General features: G+C 41.2%; 1 protein-coding gene across 9 annotated transcripts in view; it reads left to right on the top strand.

Annotated features, from left to right (window-relative positions):
• Hydin (HYDIN axonemal central pair apparatus protein) overlaps positions 1-24,168 on the top strand; it is a 261,224-nt gene that overhangs the window by 148,462 nt on the left and 88,594 nt on the right. For 8 of the 9 annotated variants that reach the window (XM_048355151.1, XM_048355153.1, XM_048355154.1 and 5 more), the window contains 4 exons: positions 3,506-3,649; positions 4,588-4,901; positions 22,290-22,427; positions 23,271-23,349. In XM_048355151.1, coding sequence (XP_048211108.1) covers positions 3,506-3,649; positions 4,588-4,901; positions 22,290-22,427; positions 23,271-23,349 — 675 coding nt within the window. The remainder of the gene's footprint in view (positions 1-3,505; positions 3,650-4,587; positions 4,902-22,289; positions 22,428-23,270; positions 23,350-24,168) is intronic. The other variant, XM_048355155.1, reaches the window with a different exon arrangement.

The raw sequence follows: 24,168 nt of genomic DNA, 5'->3' as shown, positions 1-24,168 counted from the left end.
TGTTTATTCAGGTCCCACATGTGCCAGACATAATGTGTGCTGCTAGGGCTACAATAGAAAGCCATCCATCCCTGATGACATACATCACAGCGTACTGGGAAGACCAAGCCTTAAGTAAGCCATTCCTGTCATGTGATCTATGCTGCTATACAAAAGCCTAAGCAGTCACAGGGACTCACCTCTCATTACCTGGGGTTCCTCCAGGAAAAAAAAAAGTAGAAAAGGTATCATAGTCTCTGAATTAGCACACTTGAGAGGCAGGTGGGCACCAGGGCAATAGAATCGAGTTTCAGTGACTGCTAAGCTGAACATGAAGCTAATAAGCTCAGTGAGAAATGTAAAAAGGAAATACTGCACTAGTTCCTGTTACAGTTATTAAGTTTCATCGCTCTGTTTGCAGTTCTTCCTTTACAAGTAATCAGAAAAGATATTTATTGGCACCAGCTGCACTGAATTTGGTGGTGTCATATTTTTTTGAATGCAGCTATTTGATGAGTATTTCTTGAATAGCTATTCTGTACAAGACATGGTGATGTACATTGAATATGCAGCTTAGCTTCTTATTACTTACTATACCTATAGACATGCATAAAAATATGTGGGTAGTGTTTTGTTTCTTCTCTTTAAAAATGGGTGTCTTTTGGCAGAAGGAGGGTAGCATATTTCTGCTGTTGAGGTTTATCGTTAGATTAAAATCTGCAACTATTCTGAATATGGCAGCAACTTCTCACTGAATTACAAAATGAATTGAGTCACAAGTACCTGCTATTAGTATTTTCCCTCCTCTTCTTCTCCCTAAATACCAGAAATTTGAAATCCATCCTACTGCTGTAATTTTTCAATATTCATTTTCTGCTCACATTTAATCCATATCAGGGATGGTGAAGAAAAGCAAGTTCATTATCAGGCATGTATGTGTGAGAGACTGTTAGGTCTCAATATTCAAATTTAATTATCTAATATCAATTATCCATTCTCTCTCCTCGTGGTCAGCTCAAGGCCATGCTTCTAAGTTGATGCATTAAAATATAATGATATGAATCCTACCTATAGAACAGGTTTTTCTATAACCCTTCCCTCAGATCTGATCTACTTTATTATGATTGGAACATTCATAAGCCATGGAGATGAAATCACATCTCTATGGGATTGAAAAGGTCAACTGAAACTTTCAGCCTGCTTACTTCATGAAGTCTCAGAAGCAGCCTCTGTCTGCTAATATTTGGGGAGACAAACAGCCCAGAAAGAAGGGGTCATTTTAAAATAGATCATCTTCTCTGGCCTTCAGCTTCTTCTCATCACTAACCTTCAAATGGCCTCTTGCCAAAACCAACCAAGTGTGGCTTCTACACTTCAAAGCCATCTGCAGTGACACAGCAGCCTTCAGGGAAGGTCACTGGATGGACCATTCTCCATACTGCCTTTTACTTAGATTTAAATGCACCATATCATCACTCCCTATACTGGGGAGTCGGTACTGTGTTGCTACAGTAGAGGGAGGGCAATGAAGGCTGGCATGTGTCCAGTGCCAGACCAAGCAAGCCCTTGAAATAACCATTGGCTTATACAACTAAGGAAATTTGAGCCAGTAGATGCTGCTCATTCAGGTTCACCCAGGATTAAGGATCCAGGAACCACAATGGATGTTCTAGACATATCAACTGAAAAACGAAGATGGAAGTATAAAATCAGGAATCTCTCACTGCAATTAGAGCAAAGAGAGGAAGCAAATAAAAAAATGGTTAGCCTAGCACAAGCAGGCTACAATATGTTGGACAAGCCCAAGAATAATGGGAGGGATTGGCCTCCCTTAGAGGCCAGCAAATGAGACTTCTAATAACCTCCTGCTAATACTAAAACACCCCCTTTGCAGAGCATACAAGAAACAATGTGAGCCCTAAGACCAGAATGAGAAAAATCCAGGTTGATAAGACATTTCTGGCTCAAGATGAATTTCAGTTGCCTCCTCCAGTTGAAAAATAAAATCTGATATATCTACTACCAGAGTGAGAAGAAGCTTCTATATTAACTCTTGTTACAGGTATCAAGAAAAATTTATAGGAAATAGTTATGAGCATTCATACACTGGCTATTCTAAGCATGTATGCAAATGACATTTTAAGCAGAAAATAATTAGCATAAGGGGAAATTGTTTTATCTTTTATAGTGATACCTAGATTCTTTCACAAGAATCACTAATTATTAGAGTATTTGTGATACTGTTGAAACATCTATAATAATAGTTCTATCCAGAAGCATGGATTCTGTAGGTTTTCAACAAGTCAACAGGGTAGTCAGAAATCTAGGCCAGGTCAGGTAGTTCTTGTCTGTAATCCCAGCTATGCAGACTGTAGTCTAAGGCTGACCTGACCAAAAGTATGAGACACTATCTTGAAAAATAACATTGGGCTTGTGGTATGGACAAAATAGTAGAGCACCAGCCTAGCACATGCCAACCTAGCCTGCACAAGGCCTCAAACCCCAGTGCTTCCAAAAAGGAAAAATAAAAGAATTTTTAATGAACATGAAGTGCTGATGTCATATTCTGTCTTATGATGTTCAGGATAAATGCTTAGGAGTTGTATGGCTGGGTTGTAGGGGAGGTCTATGTTTAGTTTTATGAGGAACCTCCAGCCTGCTTTCCAGGGTGATTTTACTAGTTTACAATCCCACCAACAATGTAGTAGGATTCCTTTTTCCCCACATTCCCACCAACATTAGTTGACTGAAGACACATATTCCCCACAATAAATAAATGAATCCCAAAATGTTATACCTATACATGATGGAATTTTACAAAGCCATTAGAAAAAATAAACTACTGTCATTTGCAGAGAAATGGGTGGAACTAGAACAAATCATGTTAAAAGTGAGCTAAACCAACTCAGAGACAAATGGCTTATGTTCTCTCTGATATGTGGAAGATCTAAAATTCACTAGAATATGACAAATTATATGGGCTTCTAGATCCTCACATACAGTGAGACCAAATGAGGATACTCTTAGGAGAGTATCGCAAAAGCACAACGCTTTTTTCCCCCCACAGTTTTTACTTATTTATGATTCTGTCTTCCTTACCTATGTATATTCACCAGAGTATCTTTGGGAGGGTGGAGAAGGACAGAATTCCAGGAGGACAAAGGTGAACGATTGCAGCAGATGAACCCACTGGACATTGATGAAAGTGAACTATACAACTTGTGGGTGATGGGAGGGAGGGACTGGGGGAAAAAAAAGAGAGAAGAGAAAACACTGTACTCATTACCTGAATCATATAATTGCAGTCCCTGTATACATCACCTTTGTCATAACAATAAACTGTTTTTTTAAAAAAAAAAAGCATTTTTAAAAAGCAAATCTTTTTTTCTGATAGGTTCACCTTCAGTAACCTACCATACATAATTCCATGTGTTCTATCTAAACCTCTTCTAGGGAGATAATATGAAACTTCTATTACTAAATGGTTACTAGGGATAACTTGACTTCTTTTTTTTTTTTTTCACAGAAACCGGATACTGTCCTGGAACCTAATTATCAGCCCTTGGTCATAAAGAACATTTCCACCTTGCCTGTGAACATGTTCCTCTCAACACCTGGCCCCTTCTTTATATGTGAGACTAATAAATCCCTGCTTCCCATAATTCCTAAGGTAACTTGACAAGGAGGGGAGATGGGTAGGTGAAGTAAAAAAGAATAGTAATAATAATAATAAGCTGCCCAAACTGCATCCAGAAAAAAATATAAAGGATTTAGGCAAACAGCAGGAAAGATTATGGCAAGTTAAACATCAATAATCAATGAGCTCCAGTACCAGGCAGTAGGAGTGCTCTTTAATGGTGTGAAAACTTGCATCTACCTGTTCGCTCCTTTTTCTCCTGCCCATTATGATAAAACCAATCTGAAGAAAGCAGTGACTCCTACATGCACTGATGAAGAGCTTTTAGTTCTCCTCCTTCAGATCCAGACAAAACTCCGTAAAGGAAATAGCCCAGCCCAGTCTCATAACCCACCTTGAAATACTGAGAAATCTGCACCAAGCTGAGGAAGGGGGTTATGAGCTCACCCTTGCTGTCAGTTTGGGGCAGGAAGCAGCATTCTCTAAATAGTTCAACATGAGTATTTCCATGAGCCTTTGCTGTGCATGAGGATACCAGTGAGGAAAGTGGCCCTTTAGCAAGTGGGTATGTATAGAACAAAGAGTTTATAGCATACCCATTGCTTTCTAACAATCTACTCTCAAGGAAACTAATACAGTCCCAAAATCAAAGCAACTAATCTAGTCCACTAAGAGTAAGAACTCGTTCCTTTGAGAAAGACCTTAATCTGTTCATATGAATTGAACATTACCATGAAACCCAACATCCCTCCCAACACCCCTGTAATGACCATCAAACGTCAGCACAGGTTCTGGAAGGGATAAGCCATATTCAAAGTACTATGCAGGAGTGCATGTATGTGTATTTCAACCAATATATATAAATAAATGTATGTGTGTACCTGTGTGTATACATAAAAAATTCATGTACCAAATGGGAATGGGAACTTCATAATACAAAAGTTGCTTATTCTACATTATTTTATTTGTAGCCTATTAAGTTGGAGATCAATGAAGAAAAAAACCTACTGATCAAGTTTGACCCTTCCTTCAAAAATGATTTAAACAACTGGGTATCAGAAGAAATTCTGTCAATTAAGTATGTTGAACATCCTCAGGTAGATAGCCTGAAGCTACGTGGAGAAGTGTATTACCCCAACCTCAGCTTTGAAATGACAGAGGTGGATTTTGGCTGTATCCTGAATGACACAGAGATGACTCACTCAATTACGATCACAAACTACAGCCCCTTAGTTGTGAAGTTCCGCTGGTTCTTCCTTATGGGCGACCAGGAGAATCAGATAAGGTACATGGGCACAGAAAGATGATGGGCCTCTGCTGTTCATGTATTTTCTCTTGAAGCTTTGCCCTGGGCTTTCTGTATTCTTCATGCTGGTTTTTTAAAAATATATTTATGTAAGTATTTTTGGTTCTGACAGCTAATTACTGACAAAAGTGCTCTACCACAAGAGCCACACCTCCACTTCTAGCTTTTTGCTGGTTAACTGGAGATAAGAGTCTCAGAATTTTCTGCCTAGGCTAATTTTGAACAGCAGTCCTCACATTTCAGCCTCCTAAGTAGCTAGAATTATGGACATGAGTGACTGGCACTCGATAGAACTTATTTTGTTTAACTGAAACTTTATACTTGCTGATTCCTGTTTGTCTCTTCTCACCCCAGCAATCACCTATCATTCTACTCTTTTTTTTTTTTTTTTTTTGGCCAGTCCTGGGGCTTGGACTCAGGGCCTGAGCACTGTCCCTGGCTTCTTCTTGCTCAAGGCTAGCACTCTGCCACTTGAGCCTCATTGCCACTTCTGGCCATTTTCTGTATATGTGGTGCTGGGGAATTGAACCCAGGGCCTCATGTATACGAGGCAAGCACTCTTGCCACTAGGCCATATCCCCAACCCCCTCATTCTACTCTTTGACTTATGAATTTTACTTAGATTACTCATGTAAGTAGAATTATTCAGTATCTTTATGTGACTAGCTTATTTCTCTGAGCGTAATTTCCTCAAGTTTTACTCATACACCTGTCATTTATTTGTATGTCTCTGTGGAAGAAATGTCTACTCAAGTCTTTAACACATTTTATAATTGAATAATGAGTTTTTTGGGTTTTGGTTTTTTTTTTTTTTTGGCCAGTCCTGGGCCTTGGACTCAGGGCCTGAGCACTGTCCCTGGCTTCTTCCCGCTCAAGGCTAGCACTCTGCCACTTGAGCCACAGCGCCGCTTCTGGCCGTTTTCTGTATATGTGGTGCTGGGGAATCGAACCTAGGGCCTCGTGTATCCGAGGCAGGCACTCTTGCCACTAGGCTATATCCCCAGCCCGGGTTTTGGTTTTGAGTTGTAGAAGTTCTTTGTATAACTTGGTGATTGACCCCTTTGCACATACATCCTTTATAAATGTTTTTGCCCATTCCATAGGTTACCTTTTCACTTTGTATCCTTTGAATGCAGAATCCTTTGAGTTTGGTCATCCCCGTTACTTATTTTTGGTTTTGCCACCTGGAGTGTGTGTGTGTGTGTGTGTGTGTGTGTGTGTGTGTGTGTGTGTGCGCGCGCGTGCGTGTTTATGGCCAATCGTGGGGCTTGAACTCAGGGCCTAGGCTCTGTCCCTGAGCCTCTCTGTGTTCAAGGCTAACACTCTACCACTTGAGCTATAGTGCCACTTCTGGATTTTTCTGAGTAGTTTATTGAGGATAAGAGTTTCCTAGACTTTCCTGCCTGGGCTGGCTTTGGACCACAATCCTCAGATATCAGCCTCCTGAGTAGCTAGGATTATAGGCATGAGCCACCAGTGCCCAGCTTTTTTTTTTAAAAATAAAGAAATGACTTTGTTATGAGCCACCGGTGCCCAGGCTGGACTGTGTTTTTTAATGTGGCTGGGCCTATCTCTATGTAGCAGGCCAGTTTTCCCAACACCATTTGTTGAAGAGGCTGTCTTTTTTCCAACATATATAAGCATTTCAGACTCTTACGTTTGCTTGAGTAGAACCATACATTGAGTATATGCTCCACTGAGCTTCAGGTTGCCTGAATGCATATTTCAGAGGATTTATGTCCTAGAATATATGTTACATGTGAGAGTTATAGGGGGTGGGTGTTGGATTTTCTTCTTGGTTGGTGACCAGGACTGATGGGCTTCTGAGTATTTCCTCACTAGATGTTTTGACTGCTCAGTATGTATGTAACATGTGGATCTTGAATAGCCATTCTTAACTGAGGAGACCTCATACTGTTTCCTTAGTGACTTGTCGATGCTTCCTGTACATAATCCTCATCTCATATATGACAGCTACCCTTTTCTTTCCTGTGCTTGTTGCCATGGTAACGACAGCTTGCTCTGGATATCTTCCATAGACGTCTAATGATGACCCAACATAGCATTGAAGCTGGCAGCTAGTCCTGGGCCTGAGCATTGGAGCCTGCTCATTAAATGCCATGGACTGTTTGGGTTTGGAATGAAATTCTGTAGATGGTGAACATTTAAAATAATTATGGAAAACTCAGCCAACCTGACCTAATATGCTTCAAATACCAGATTTTGTTAAATTATTCTGATGTAACGTAGCTAAATGAGTTTATTCCATCTGGGAGCCAGGACATGCTTTATTTATTCATTTTTTTATTTTTGAGAGGCCATTTACATAATTAAAATAATGGCATTTTTAAATGTACTTGGCCAATACTGAAGATAATACACTTTATTTTTCATTTGCTTAAGCATTTCTTTAGCTATCTTTTTTGCATTAGTACCTTATTTCTTCATATTGAGCCTTCATATTGCTTATACTTCTTTTATTCATTCACCCAATCAGAGTTATTCAAAATACATTTGATCAGTGGCTCTTTGGAACAGAGATTGTGTGAAGCATCAGGGATGTAAATGTGAACAAGACATGATCCCCATTCTGAGCTAGTGAGGGAAGCAGGCATGGAAACCATGGCATACAGATTACAATGCCAGGCTCTGAGGAAGAAGGCAACCATGCCCACAGCAGTTGGAAAAGGCTGCACTGAGGAGTCATCTGTACGTGTTCCAGAGGAGAACAACAACAACATGTCCATGTTAGCTAGGACTCATGGGCTCATTCATTGTAAGTCACGAAAACCCTGGCCTTAAGCAAAAATTGAAAGGAAAGGGAAGTCATTCATTCCCACACTCAAAAGCTAGGTTCATTCTGGCCTCTGGCCTGACTTATAGTCATCTCAAACAATGTTCTCATCAGAGCCAGGTTCTCTGTCTCTACACCTTGCTCACTCCCACGTATGTGGGAGTTCTCATATCGCCTTTTCTCTCCTAGTCACCAATGGCTGACAACATTCCAAGGCTCATGGCCTTCCAGATCCTGAACCAGCATGCTCTTTGCCCTAGGACTCGCAAGATTCACTCTGATCAGTCCAGATTAATTACATTTCCTGGGCCTACCCCTACGTGGGAAGGTAATACACTGATCATTGTCTACCACTTATTACACCAAGGCCTCCAGATCTTCTAGACCACTTAGACTGAAGAGGATGGGAGTGGGCTGGACCTCCAAACAGACAATGAAAACAAAAGACATATGAGAAAATAGATGATAGAGAGTAAATAACCCGCATGTATCAGTGTCCCAGTAGATCAGCATGGTGAGAATTTGGGCTAGAAGACATGATAGGAGATGTCTCTGGAGAGTCTTGTCAATAGTGTATGAGTTCTGGTATTCCATAAGGAATTTAAATGCTAATGAAGAGAGATGGAAGTAGTGATAAGATTTATTAATCAAGAGAATGACAGGGTCATATGGTTTTTTGCTTCATTTTGCTTAGAATGACAACTGCTATGGCATTCAGTGCAGTTAACCAACATTTCTTTCTTGGCTTGCAGAACAAAACACCATATTCTTCTCCTTTTCCTTATCTCCTCTCAACCACTTCTTCTTAGCTCTCTTCAAGTAACCAATGCGCTTGGAATCGTAGGACTCAGGCACTGTCTTGGCCCTCTTCTTAGCAACTGATTCACCCCAAGAGCCTCAGTCAGAACTGTTACTGAGGATTTTAAATGTGTACCCTGATTCCCAAGTTCATTGTGTTCCTGACATCTTCTCTTAGATGTCTCTCAGGTGATTCATAGCCAATATGCCTCACATAAACTCCAGTTCTCTTCTTGTTCCTACCTACCTCTCCTGCAAGGTTCCCTGTCCCCATTTCCCTGCCACTGCTTTCCTGGAAGAATCAGATTTTCTTTCTCTCCCTAACTTCTCTCACCCCATCAAGCCCTTCTTCAAGTTCTACCTGTTCAGCTTCTAGAAATCATGTTCCCATTTCCTCTTGTCTTTCCCTGTTTCTATCCAGCATCACTCATTACCTATACCACCATAACAAGCCTAATAGGTCCTTTTCCTTCTATATATGCACCCCTGTCCATTCTCTACACAGGCGCCCAGTGACAGTGAGTATATGTTCGTCCTGAGTCAAGCCTGAAATAACCAAGTCACTCAGGATTCTTAGAATAAAATAGAAAAGTCTAACATGGTATTCTACGAGGCCTAGCATGTACTGGGTCCCTAGCTCTTCATCTTCTTCCTGTCTGGCTCTTTCTCCAATACACATCACATTAATTATCCTTGTTGTTTACCTAACATGCCAAACTCTGCCCATTCAGTGTCTCAGCCCATCCATTGTCCTTCTTGTCCACCTGTCCCCTCTTTGCTGGAAGCTCTTCTCAATTCCCATGTAGCCCCCCACTGATCCCTCCTCAAAGCTTCAATATCCTTTCCCAAAGTTCTCAGACTTGCTCACCTCCTTGGTGACATTCATTAACACCTGCACATAAGGTTCAGTGTCCAGCTTCCCAGTATGCTCCTAGCCCCCATGAGGTCAGTGAGCACATCCACACTGTCACTTTGGGAGCCTCAGAGCCTCGAACCACCCTTAGCACAGACTGGGTCTTCAAAGAGTCTTCTTTAGTTAACCAACTGCTCCCTCCTGTGATGTTAGAGAAACAGAGAGAAAAAGGAAAAAAGAGAGAGAGGCTTTCATAACTGATTCTTTTCTGTCAGCTTCCTGGCACCTGCCAAATGGAGAAGCTCAAGGCATAAATGTCAACTAGAATAGACAAAAAAAATGCCACCTGCCCTCCAGACAGACTCTCTCTATGTAGACCATCAGAAAAGCACACCAAAAATATGGCTAAAGGTCACTTTTCTCAGATATATCAACACTAACCTTTCTTTTTCCAATTAGAATTCTTCTGAGCCTTACAGTTAATAAGAGCAACAAAAGTCTAAGAGAAGGTTGTTTTGTCTATGATAGGCGGGTACATACATCTGCAGGCTGTGTTCATAGGTGCAAGTGCTTGTATGAGTATGCCCACGTGAGTGTGTGGACTATTCCTGCTCACTAAAAGCATTACTCTTGTTTGGAAATATTTGTTTCCAAGCTGACCCTCACATAAAAACAAAGATCCAAGTAAGTTAGACTGGCATCCTGAGTCAGTACTCAGAAGGGGGACATGCCTGTCATTGCCTTACAGTCATGCCGATTCATGTGAGCTCAAATCCATGACAGGATTCTAGATCTGTTGGGGTAAATGACAGTCTATTCCCAACCCATCTCGCCCACACATACACATGTAATGAGGATGCTGTCATGAAGGATAAAGGCCAGGTGGGTCTGCTGTCATAACTGTCACTTCAGGGACAACAAGCTTGTCTCTTCAGACAGACTAAGTCTGTCTCTTTAGTCTAACTGAGCAGCTTGACAAGGACACGATGCTTCATGGCACCTGTGTAAGACAAGAGTGAAAAGGAGATGCCTGCACTTGAACCAGCCTTTACTTTTAAGAGTCCAGGCTAGGAGGCACTGGGAATATGGCCTAGTAGCAAGAGTGCCTGCCTTGTATACATGAAGCCCTAGGTTCAATTCCCCAGCACCACATATACAGAAAATGGCCAGAAGTGGTGCTGTGGCTCAAGTGGCAGAGTGCTAGCCTTGAGCAAAAAGAAGCCAAGGACAGTGCTCAGGCCCTGAGTCCAAGCCCTAGGAATGGCCAAAAATTAAAATAAAATAAAATAAAATAAAATAAAATAAAAGAGGCCAGGCTAGGGACCCAGCCCTCCGGGAGCCATGCAACCACTAGGCTGGGCACATCTCTACCCAATTTGGGAACCATACAGCTTATGTGGTACTAGAATTCAGGGTGTGAGGGACAAGTGTTCTCCATGGATCACTTTGGCTTTTCATTCCCAATTCAGCAATGAATAAATCAAATGCAAGGACCTAACAAAGCCATTTCCTGAAGCAAAGGAGCTTGTTGTTCCCACATTGATTTTTCTGTGATGAGTGCGAGTTTCCAGTGATTGGAAGATGAGGTAGTAGTTCTGCAGAGAAGCAGGAGAAAGCCTCCGTCTGGATTCTTTCATCTGTGTCTTCATAATCCCTCAATTTCTACTGCTTTGGAAGTGTAACTTGGTTCTAAGATGTGGTATTTTATGATAGTTGAAGTTCTGGTCTGTGGAGTTGGCTGATTGGAATTCCTTGTGACCTTGTGCCCTATGACTTATGCCCTATAAAATGCAGATGATTTCAAAGCTTAAAAATATTGTCAAAGGCTGAGAATGTGGCTTAGCAGTAGAGTGCTTGCCTAGCATGCATGAAGCCCTAGATTCAATTCCTCAGCACCACGTATACAGAAACAGCAGGAAGTGGCACTGTGACTCAAGTGGCAGAGCGCTAGCCTTGAGCAAAAAGAAGCCAGGGATAGTGCCCACGCCCTGAGTTTAAGCCACAGGGGTGACAAAAAATTATTGTCAAAATTAAATTAATATATCTGTAGAGTACATGTGTCCCCAAGATATGAGCACTTGCGACTAGATGGCTGTTTTTTTTTCTCTCTCACTCTCTTTCATTCCTTCACATGTGCTACCCGCAGAATCCTAACTAGTTGGAGCTATAGCATCCTTTAATACCAAAATGATAGACTTAGATTCTCTTCCCCTTTGACAAAGTATCAAAAGTTCTTTGTTATGCCAGGTTGTAGTCATCAAAGTTAAAACAAGGTCTGCAACCAGATAAGCCAAGACCCATGATCAGGAGAATTCTTTACTTTGCCCAAGAGTCTAACAAGAAAATAAAACTGTCTAAGGGGCATGTGGTTCTTTATTTTATTTTTCTTCAAAATACACATAGTTTTGTAGTGAACCCAGTGTGCTGGTTAACAGTTGGACCTCTGAGCCTGACTCACCATCAGTGTCAGGCAGCATAAAATAAAATATAAATCATAAAATATCATAATGATTGATAAAAGCCTATCATAGTTGCTTTGCTTGTCCAAAGCTAAAGATGAACATCTAATTATGAAATCAGTTGCTGCCTGTTTGGAAGAGTATCAAAGGAACAAGATCACCTTGCCAGTGTCCCGGGGACCCAATAATAAGGAATATCATTCAGATGCTGGAAAAACAATTTACCATGAAGCTTCAACCCAATATGTCTCTGTCACCATGGAGCCCTGAGCACCAGCTGTGAAGGCACCTTTACATTTTCTAGTTCTGCAGTTGTGATCTTTTATATAAAAAATAGGATGCCTACTTTTGAGGCCTTAGAACAAGACCACCAATGCAGTGTGAACAAATTTACATCTCTATTATGAGAGGGAGGGAAAAGATTCTTCTAACAGCTTTCCAGAGCACAAAGAAAGTATATCAAGGAGGAAATATTTTCAATAGAAAGCTTCATGAGGCTGAATGTTCAATATGGAGATATTGGGAATGAGAAAGGAAGATTCCACAATTCTGCCACAGCTCTGTCCAATTGTTGTAGCTATAACTGAGTAGTTCTCATGTGCTGGGCACCACTGTGACCTACATGTCCTACAACAACCCTGGGGGCTAAGGGACAATGACCTCATTGAAATTGAGGCCCATGTGGGTCTGAGGCTCCATTTGAGTATTGACTGCAAAGCCCCTACCTTAACCATTTTCTGACATATCATAGCACATTGCTCTTTGTATTTTATTACTGTGCATTTTCACTCAAATGACCCTTCTGCTGAGTACTATATCCAGAGAATTATGGCATGTATGGTAGGTATTGCAAAGATAAGACATATCCCCATCCAGCGGAAGAACGTAAACTAGCAGAGACAAGCATGGAAACTACTCACAAAGCCCAAGGCAGATGGGTAGGCATTTTCTGTATGCCAGGCCTTTCCAAAGGTGGCTTTCTTTAGTCTTTACCAAGGCCTTATTTGCACAGCACTTATTTAGGAAATACTGTTATTATTGTAATTTTACAAGGAGGTTGGAGATACAGAAAAGTACTCAGAATAAGCATGGAAGGGAGGGAAGGTGGGTGGGAGGGAGGGCAGGAGGACATGGGAAGAGAGGAAGAAAGAGAGAGATTAAGATGGAAGTAGTCTTTACCTATCAAGAGGCTTGTAAAAACCCACAGCTATAAAACCCACAGCAGTCTTTACCTATCAAGAGGCTTTACCTTTAAAGAGGCTTGTAAAAACCCACAGCTTGAAAGCACCTTACCTTGTGCTTCTCCACATTGCAAATATTACTCAATGAAGAATTGTAGTGGTAAAGCTCATAAGGTCTCCTATGTGGGGTAAATGTCACATCCGTTGGGCCCCATCAGGGAAGGAGATACCTGCTACCCTAGAGGCCCAGGCACCCAGTGGTGGGCATAGGAGCCTTTGGGTGGGGTTCTCAGTCTGCCCTTAAATCCTTGCTTCAAAAGATGACATGCAATAAGTGGCTTTGTGTCCTATAGAGCATTTTTAGAGAAAACCACACCCAGAAATGACAGTTCTAGAGAGGTATCCTGTACCTACCTTGAAACTTCTCTGACCTTGAAAAGTGAGAGACCAATTCACAGCTGGCCCTTCCTTCTAAAACTACACATGGAGAATCACAGTGCTGGCCAAAAAACCATTACAGAATCTCCCTTTTAAGTCTTTTACTTAAACTGCATAAGCATTGGGAGAAAAACATGTTGGCCTTTTAAAAAATCAACTTAGCCTAAGCAGAGAGAAACAAGCAAAGAATGAGAAAGTTGGAATAACCCACTCATTCAGGAAGAGTAGAAAAGAGATACTGATCAGTAAGATCCTGAAGTTAGGCTACATGGCCAAGACTAGACCACCAGAGTTCTTGGTTAACTAAGAAAACTGTCATGATCTCTAGCCACCCCATAGATACTATAGAGAAAGAATGGATAAAACTTCCTGAACAGCTAGATGTGGTTAGAAACGGGTACCTCTAGGTTGGTGCCTGGAGTTTTGGTAGGAGGTAGTATTGGATATATGATTTTGCCATATGGAAGAAGGGATGCTTCAGGATTGTTAATGGTGGGAAATCAAAGCTCTGTAACTAGGAAATGTTGTGGTAAAGCCCCATAAGAAGCTGATGCTGCCCCTCCCCCATAGAGTAAAAATTAATGTAGAAAATAGAAAGTTGGACTCCCTCGACATGAGGCCTGGTGAGTGGGAAGGTGCTGTGTAGCAGCAGATTGATAATAGAAACGTTTCCAGTAAACAGGACTCCAGGGATGTGTGTGGTTATTTTTTTACACCCATTTGTAAATCTCTGTCATACAACTAAGTTCCTCACGACATATCACAGCCCTGTGGCCCTGACTCCCATCTGTTTGTTTAAGAATTTCTGGAAGGAATAGGAAATGGCAATGATGGGGATGAAGATCTGGATCCTGCTTTGTCCCACAAGAACATGGGAGTTTGGTGGCTCTGTGGGCTCATCTTCCTCAGTCTTTGCCCTTTTTGCCTTGCAGAGGAGGAGCTGGGGTGGTGGCAGGATACGTGTGCTCGTTTGAGTTCCCATCCCATGCTTCTAAAGGATCAAGAATAGCACTTTTATTTAGAAGTAGGCAGAATTAGAGGATGCAGACAAGAAGGCAAGAAAGGCAGGAGACTCAAAAGAAAGCAACCACATAAACTAAGAAGGGAATTGTTTCAGGATAGGTAAATGGCAAATGGAACATCTTCATTTCCAGTAATATGTCATGCCAAAACACTAATTTAATTTGTTTATTTGTCTGTTTAAGGCATACATAAGCTGACAAGATCTCTCATAGGAAAAATTTCTAGGAATCTTGAGTTTTTGTAGTAGTTTGCTAGAGCTTTCATAACAAAGTATCACAGACTGGGTGGTTTAAATAACGAAGCCAATGTTGTCACAGTTCCAGAGATTACAAGCCTGATATCAAGGTGTGCACAGGGCTAAGTCCTTCTCAGGATCACTAGAGAAGGACACATCCTCTCTCTGTGTCTGCACATTCACTTCACTTAGTATGCATCTAGGACTGCTCCACTCATCTACCATAGTGGGTTAGGACCCACTCTTATGACTTTATTTTAACTTCTTCTGAAAACAGTGGCTCCAAATATTATCATATTCTGAGTTAGTGGTGGTTAGGACTTCAACACAGGAAATTCAGGGGAGAACAGTTTAGCCCATGACAGCATTCAATTTAGAAGTCAATTAACATAAGAGGAAGCATTTAGGGGAAAAAACAAGGCTATGGAAGAAGAAACCTATCATCAGGAAGAATGGTAGTGATTTGGCTGGAAAGTTTTACAAGGCAGGCTACATAGGATGTTGTAAGGCATGCCAAGGAGTTTAATTATTTTGTTTTTGTTGTTTCATTTTGCTTTCAAGATGTGGTGACAAGCTATGGGAGGGTTCTAAGTAAGAGAGTGACATGAGCTGCCAAGAACCTGTCAGCAGAAACAACCACTCTTAGACCAACAGAACAGCCAGAGGCCATTCTCAATGGGCCCTCTGCAAAGGACATTATACTGGCTATACTTAAGGAAGAAGGAAAAATTATGCCAGACATAATGCCTGAAAAGAAACAAGAAAATGGTATACTTATGGATAAACATAAGCTATCAATAACTTCATAAAATAATATGTATAAACTGTGAATAATATAAGGCGATAGTATATATAAACTATTATAGACTATCTATAGAGACATATATATATTATAATACATATAAACTGTGAATGACATAAGACTAGCCAGGCATGACAGTACATGCCTATTGTGAGTTCAAGGCCAGTCTGGGCTAACTAGCATGACCTTGACTCAGAAATTAAGCAATGTACATATATGAGAAAGGAAGTGATTAAAATCTTAAAGTCTTTGAATTTCTGGAGAAGAAAATGACAGTTTAGATAAGGATAATTCTTACTAAAGATAAGAAATTAAAGTATATAGAAGAGGAAAAAGCTAAGTGAAGAGAAAACATCTAAACTTCAAAAGGGGCTGGGAATAAGGCCTAATGGTAGAGTGCTTGCCTCTTATACATGAAGACCTGGGTTCGATTCCTCAGCACCAAATATATAGAAAAAGCCAAAAGTGGCGCTGTTGCTCAAGAGGTAGAGTACTAGCCTTGAGCACAAAGAAGCCAGAGACAGTGCTTGGGCCCTGAGTGCAAGCCCTAGGACTGACTAAAAAAACAAAAAAACAAAACAAAACAAACAAAAAAAAAAAACAAGAAACTTCAAAGGTAGCAAGGGTGATGTGGAAAAGAGTTAAATAAAAGGTACTTAATAAGTGGTGGAAATAAACAAATATATTGAAAATTGAAATTGATACAAGTAAAACAAGCTAAGAAAATATTGTGTTTCTAGATTTCACTTACAACTACATACTAATTTTAAAAGATACCCTAAAAATGAACACAGAAATATAAAAGTAAAAAATGATACAGACCCGCCACCAGTTAGCTCATACTAATTATATGCTATAATCCTAGCTACACAGGAGGCTGAGATCTGAGGATCATAGTTTGATGCCAGCCTAGACAGAAAAATCCATGAGACTCTGATCTCCAATAAACTACTCAGAAAACACCAGAAGTGGCTCTGTGGCTCAAGTGGTACAGCGCTAATCTTGAACACAAAGAGGCTCAGAGACAGCTCCCAGGCCCTGAGTTCAAGCCCCAGGATCAATAACAATAAGATATAAAAGATTTTTCAGGGAAATGCTAAAGAAGTTCTAGAGAAGGTCTGGAATTGTGGCCTAGTGGTAGAGTGCTTACTTAGCATGCATGAAGGCCTGGGTTCAATTCCTCAGTACCATATAAACAGAAAAGGCTGGAAATAGCTCTGTAGTTCAAGTGGTAGAGTGCTAGCCTTGAGCTAAAGGAAGCCAGGGACAGTGCTCAGGCCCTTAGTTCAAGCCCCAGGACTGGCAAAAAAAAAAAAAAGAAGAAAGGAAAACAATGCACTCTAGACTTACCCCATATAAGAAATTAATTCCCTCTAGATTAAATATATAAAGGTAAAATCAGTATTTTTAATTTGAAGGAAACATAAGATAATTCTTTAATCTCTGAACAAGCAAAGATTTCTTAAGATACAAAGAAAAGCACAAAACTGTTAGGAAACTCTTCATAAGTTATCCATTAACTTTGAGAGCTTTTATTCATAAAAAAGGAAAAAGAATGAAAGACAAGTGAGAAATTCCTAACATACATATTATCTTCAAATGAGTAGTATACATTACACTGAAAGGACGGCTTTGAAGGAAAAGACATAATTGAATTTAAAAAATGAGAACATGATGGGCAGTTATTTCACAGAAGAAGAAATCTGAGCCACCAATAAAGAACAAAAAGACGTTCCACCTCATTAGTCATCTTGAAAATGGAAATTAAAGCAACAACTAGACACTGTTACATACCTACCAGATGGGATAGAATAAAAAATGCCTGTAGCACACACTGTTGAGAATGCGGAGGGACAACAGCACAGACATTGCTGCTGGGAGTTTTAATCACTTTGGAAAGCAACTGGAAAAGTCAATCAGGAACTGATTCCCAAGGCCATGCTCTGCCTCTGAGCCTGTCTGGTTTTCCTCAGTTCTGTCTCTTCCCCTCCTAGTACCTGGTTGCTGGGTCCATTCCCCAGTCTTTGCTCTACAGTGCTTCCTGAATGGACTCTTCCTTCCAGCCCTTCCCACCCTGGTCCTGTCCAGGATCCTCTCTCCACCATCCCTCCTCTCTCTGCTCTTCCCTCTGGTTTCCCTCCCACTGGCTGCAGCTCACGTAAGCTAGACAATGGCTTTTCTTCATGCTGAGTTTTATCAGTTCATTTCTTTTGCCCCTGGCAAAGAAGAGGAGCTCCTCACCTTTTTTTGTAACTCATTTTTTTTTCTTCAAATATACAAGAAGTAGCATCTTCTACTTTTCAGGACCAAATCTCCTATCTGCCTCTCTGTTAACAATCTCAGTGACATGCTTACTGTTCCTTTTCTGTCTCAGAATGATGGCATCATGACTTAGAAAGCCCTTCTTTTAGTTCTCTTGTTGTGTTAAACACCAACTCTGTAACAGGAAACTTTAAGAAAGTGGAACACACTTAACAACCCTATTGACTTCCCAACCCAGTGTCACCTAATGGCTCTGGCCCCTTTCACTTAACTGCCTCTCTTAGAAGGTCACTAATGCCTTCATTAGCCAGGGTGGCTTTTTCTTACTCCACATAGGCCTTTACACCACCCTCTTTTGGTGTAAAATTACATGATATACACAAATGTGGTAAATGTAAGTGCCTGGTATAACAAAAATGAATGTGTATCATCACCCCTATTGCAAATAGGTCATTGTTGGTAAATTAAGATTTCCTATGAGGCTGGGGATATGGCCTAGTGGCAAGAGTGCCTGCCACATATACATGAGGCCCTGGGTTCGATTCCCCAGCACCACATATACAGAAAATGGCCAGAAGTGGCGCTGTGGCTCAAGTGGCAGAGTGCTAGCCTTGAGCAAAAAGAAGCCAGGGACAGTGCTCAGGCCCTGAGTCCAAGCCCCAGGACTGGCCAAAAAAAAAAAAAAAATTTCCTATGAAAGAGAACAGTGGGCTGCTTTATACTCTATCTGATGTTTCCAGAGTTCTCTGGGGCCCTTTAGTAAGCCACCCATAGCCCATCCACCAAAAATCTCCTCTCCTGCTGGAAGAGGTCTGCTAATGAACCAGGAAATGCAGTTAGCCTCAGGGGCCAATGAGAGAGGAAATCTGATCCTCCAGTGACAACGTGGTCCTTGGGATAAGCCTTTGTGGTTCACCTGCCTGAACAAAAGCAAAAGAGAGGCAGACCAGGGAGGGGGGTCAGCCCTTAGCCTACTTTGTATTGAAGTTAAAAGTCTCCCCCATGTTGGGGGCCCCTGTAATCTGCTTCTACTTGCAATTCATTTTAGTCCAGTTTCCTGAAGTACAGGCTCTGTTACCCCGTATATAAATGAGTAGGGCTGTTTTTTTTTTTCATTTCAATTTTGAATGTTACACAACTTTTTGTCCTGCTTTCATGTTGTTATAAAAGAACTCTAATCACCTTATTATGGATTCTTTCTTTTTAAAACATCTTCTCACTGCCTTTAATATCAGCAGAGAGCATCAGGTTTTTAGAGACTCCATGAGAGTTAAGCTGGTTTTGAAAGATATCAGTGGAAAATATGAGTGCATATCTAAACCTGAGACCAGGTTATGACTGCTTCATTTAGTGACAGGATTCACAGAGAGTTTGTTTGATGAATCTACATGTCCATATTAATTAAAATTCCTCCAAAGCCAACTAAGCTAAGTCTATGGGAAGTCAGACATTCCAAAAAATAACGACTTGTACAACCTTACTGTTTTGAACATATTTCTCAAGATCTTTGAAGCTGATCAGATTTTAAGGACAATTTTACAGCCTGCCGATCTAGTGGCCTTTGCAAGAGCATGTAGCAGTGGGGACACCTTCTGGAGCTTTACTAGAAGTGACCATTGCGCACAGATACCTGCCAAAAGTGCTTCAAGGTGGATCCCGGTCACAGTCCTTCATAGCAAAGGACTCACACTTACCTCATAGTGAAACTTTTGGAAAATCACTTCAAGGTTAAGGTCAGAGGCATCTCATTTGTCCTCTCTAGATCACAATTGGGAAATATTCTAGACAGTGCATTGTATTTTCTTATGTTGTGTCTTCTAATTATGTGTGCATGTGCATGTGTGTGAGTGTGTGTGTGTGTGTGTTTGTCATGCTGCTACTGGGATTTGAACTCAAAGCCTGGGCTCTGGGATGTTCCCATCTGCAAGCACCCAACGAACTCCAGCACACACTATTAACTGACTTGCAAATTCATTCTGTAGGGTTTTATTTTGGCACATTACTGTTTGCAGAGAAGGGGAAGCAGGAAAAGAGTATAGTGCACTTTTTTATTTTAATTTGCAGCATAAATGGTTCTATTGATCCTTACCCAAGAGTTCAAAATAAAATAGGAAGTGGAAGACTGCTGAGCACAGGCCGCAACTGCTAGTCAGCATGGATTTGACATTTGTGCAATGTTGTCGCTGTCCAAGGGATGTCCTCTACTGGTTCCTCCAGGCATTCTGATATGGGTAGCTCTGAATTTGGAGCAATATTGATTTTCCTTATTTGCTACGTACTCTCTTTTTTAAAATAATGGGATCTAATTGTGTTCGAGTCAGCATAGAAAGTAATTGCCTATGCACAAAATGAAATCTGATCCAAAAAAAGACTTGAGTGTGTGTGTGCGCGCGTGTGCGCGCACGCATGTGTACACGCATCCTAATACTAGGACTTGAACTCAGGGCCTGGGCTCTCTCCCTTAGCTTTTTCACCCTGGCTTCTTGGTGCTTAACTGGAGATATGAGTCTCACATCTTTTCTCCCTGGGCTGGCTTCAACCCAAGATCCTCAGATCTCAGCCTCCTGAGTAGCCAGGATTACAAGCATGGGCCACTGGTACCCAGCTGATTTTTTAAAACCAGGTTTTCCAATTTTATTTTATTTTATTTTTCAAATTTTTATTATCAAACTGATGTACAGAGAGGTTACAGTTTCATACGTTAGGCATTGGATACATTTCTTGTACTGTTTGTTAGGTTTTCCAATTTTAGTAAGTTAAGGCTTCTGTTCTGACAAAGGTCTCCCTACCCTCTGTGGCTTAGCCTACCATCAAGAAGGGCTATGTTAACCTTCCCTCTGTTTCCAAAGGAACTACTTCTTCCCAGCTGCCCAGGTATCAGTGTCAGCAAAGGTGTTGTTTTTCCTCCTGTGGGCAGACGCACCACAGCTTTGTCCTTTTCCTTGACAAATATTCCCACATGCTCTCTTTTCATTCCACACATCACCCCCTGGGGGTGCAAATGTTGGATGAGAGAGTACCGTTCTATGTGCAGCAGTGTCCCCCAGGCATCTCTGCATACCTGGAGTGATTTAATAAGTGCTTCGAATTGTCCTGTGCTGTTCTCACTGTCCCTAGCTGGTACAGCTACAGTGCGAACTCAACATTAATTATCAGCTCTGTCCTGGGCTGTCACAGTGGCTTCCCAATCTCACTGTCCAGTGGAAGCACCTGGGAAGACTTAAAACTGATTCCGGGACCCTACTTGAGGCCTGCCAAATCAAAATCTGCCCACAGATGAGATTCAAAAGATTTCTTGCAACAAGTTTCCTGGAAGATTTTCCAGCACCCGCCCATCAGAAGGCCTCTTCCCAGAATGACATGGCTTTGGCCACTATCCAGAGACCTGTGGTCTGGAGAGGATGGAAAGAGCTTTTCCTTACTTCTCTAAGGACATGCAGATAGAGGTGCTGGTGCAGAACATCCAGATTATCCTGCATGCTGCTCAATCATTCTCATTCATCCAGTCATCCACTCATCCATCCATTCACTCCAACATCTACAGAGCACATGCTCTGTCTATTAGATTCTGTGCAATGGAGTTGTAAAGAAGAAACATCCAGGATCCTGCCCTTCATGCATTCACAGCTCTCTAGTTCAGTAAGCTCAGCCTCAGTTGGTAATAGCACCATGTTTTTCCCCAAAGGAAAAATGAATTGATCTTCCTTCTTAACAATGAGGAAGGAAGGCTCAATTTCATTCCTTCACTAGGCAAGAAAATAGCATTCATATTTTCTATTTATTTTTTTCAATGGTAGAAAATAATGGGTCAAGCAAGACGGTCTAAGAAAATAAATAAGCCAATCAATTTATATGCAGTTTGTTATTACTGTATCATCATTGAATGACTAAAATGTAGCAAAGATTGAATACCAGTATGGGTAAGGATATAGACCAATCGAAACTCTCATAAACTTCAGGTGGTAGAGTAAAATGGGACATCTATTGTGGAAAACTTTTTGGTGGCAGTTTCCTAAGCACTTACAGGGCACTGAAGACATTATCAGATGCAAGGTCATGCCAAAAAACCAAACCTGTATTTCCAGGGCCCTGACAGGAAGTGAGCACTTCCAGGACCCTGGCAAGAAATGACTCACCTTGTCTCAGCCCAATTATCTGGTTACCTGAGAGCAGATCCCATCATCCTTAGCCTGGCCTGGTTGTCTTCAGGCCAGGCTCTGTATCAGACAGCAGTGCTCAGTGAGCTCTATTAGTCTAACACTGAGAAAACCAATGAGAGGAGAGGCCCCAAAGGCCTGTGAGGTACTCTTAAGACTCTGAGAAACAACCCAGACTTGGATGGCTGATCACAAAAATTTTAGGAGCAAATGACACATTAGCTGTGATTTAACCAAGTCAAGTCCAACAGGAGATGCAGGGTGGGATCTTGTGTAGAATATGGAATCTGGCCTTTGAAAGTAAGAGCTCATGGGCACTGATTTGCAGAAGTTGATGTGTCACCCTCTCCCCATACCTTTTGCAGGTTTGTGCCATGGCCAAAGAGGCCCTTCAGTAACCCCATTTCCCAGTTAGGGCCGATCCCAGCAACATCAGCAACTACTAGCTGGCCAGCAGCCACAATGGGAAACACCCCCGATATGGATTTCAGTGATTCTATTAAGTAAGTGTAAACACAACCCCAGAATGGAGTTTTCTTTGTTTTGTTTTGTTTTGTTTTGTTTGGCCAGTCCTAGGCCGTGAACTCAGGGCCTGAGCACTGTCCCTGGCTTCTTTTTTGCTCAAGGCTAGCACTCTGCCACTTGAGCCACAGCGCCACTTCTGGCCATTTTCTGTATATGTGGTGCTGAGGAATCGAACCCAGGGCCTCATGTATATGAGGCAAGCACTCTTGCCACTAGGCCATATCCCCAGCCCTGGAGTTTTCTTTAATAGCAAGCTTCTCTCTAATCTGACTTATCTTTTTAGTACCCATTCCTCATCTGATTATAGTCTACTATTTATCAGTCAATAGTGAATCAGGCTTTGTGGGTATGAAGTTGGTGTATTCTCAAGATGGCACCAAGTCCTAAACCAAGGTATCTTGAACCCTCCCTTCACCCATCCCCTTCACATGGCCCCAAGACCTGCAGCCAGGATTGAGTCCCAGTTAACAAGTGGAAAACAATACCAGCAATCCATCAAATATTTTTGTCATAATAAAATGCTCTAATTAAGTACGATATGCAACACTGAGCAGTGGTTCAAGCTTATGCTCAAATAATGGTTCAAGTTTCCTAGGACTTTCTGTAGGTCAGACATAAGCTTGATGTTCCAGGAAAGAAGTAATGATTGGTCCCTATCAAAAACTTCCCAGTTTAGTGGACCACACTGCATATTTAGGGGCAGCTTCCCTTTCTTCTGGGGTGTGGCAGAGGGAAAGAGGAAGACAAGAGGGGCAGGTTACAGATAAGACTAGGTGGTGATGACTACCAAATGAGTGACTCCATTTTATTAAACTCTGCAGGACTATCCTGATAAATGAAGATGCTAGACCTGAAGAAAGAGAACTGAGGAAAGCTAAAGCAACCACCATGATCTCAGATGTATGATTCCTTTGCTCTGGGGAGGGATGGCAAGTAGAGAGGTCCTTCCAGAAGCAAAGTCAGAGCTAGGAGTAGTGCTGGGGTTGAGCTGGGATGACATAACATAGATTTATCTAAATCATTTCCCAATCAAATGTCCCTGGATCCAACACCTCAGTGAGGAGTCAGGACAGAGATTTCTAGAACAGAAAAGACAACTGATACAGTCTACTAAAGGAGGAACTTTTTTCCTCAGTGATTCTATCATAAAAACAAAGGGAAGATGACAAGAATTTTAAAATACATACCTTTAAGTTCTTCTTCTGGAATGATGGCCTATGGAAGTTATCAGAGGCATAGTGATTTGCAAGGAAAAATAAAAACAACATTCTACACTTTGTAAAAGCAAGAACAAAAGGAAATAACTTCATTTCGCCAGTAGAAGACTAATGGAATAAACTAAATTATATTTTCACAAAAGTTCTCAATGTACTAATTTAGTGCAGTATCTAACAGATCAAGTAAAAAATACAAAATGATAGCATAGAATGGGATATATTCATTTCAAGATAAAAATGTATGAAAATAACTAACAGTTATATACATGTATATGCTTTGCACCATTCTAAGCATTGTTGAAATTAACTCTTTTTCTTCTTCCAACAACCCTGTCTGGGCAGCTCTGTCTTGCTCTAGACCCCTGTGCTATATTATCTCTCAAATAATTACATAGATTACATAAATACATATATTAGTTTATACATGGAATATAAGCTTCATGAGAGGTTCTGGTTTATACATTGTTTTATTCCCCAGGGATCTAGAAGTATTCATAATAAG

This window comes from Perognathus longimembris, chromosome 10, assembly GCF_023159225.1.
Source record: "Perognathus longimembris pacificus isolate PPM17 chromosome 10, ASM2315922v1, whole genome shotgun sequence".
NCBI lineage: Eukaryota > Metazoa > Chordata > Mammalia > Rodentia > Heteromyidae > Perognathus > Perognathus longimembris.
The sequence above is the reverse complement of the archived record's forward strand: the minus strand, read 5'-3'. Positions and strand labels throughout refer to the sequence as shown.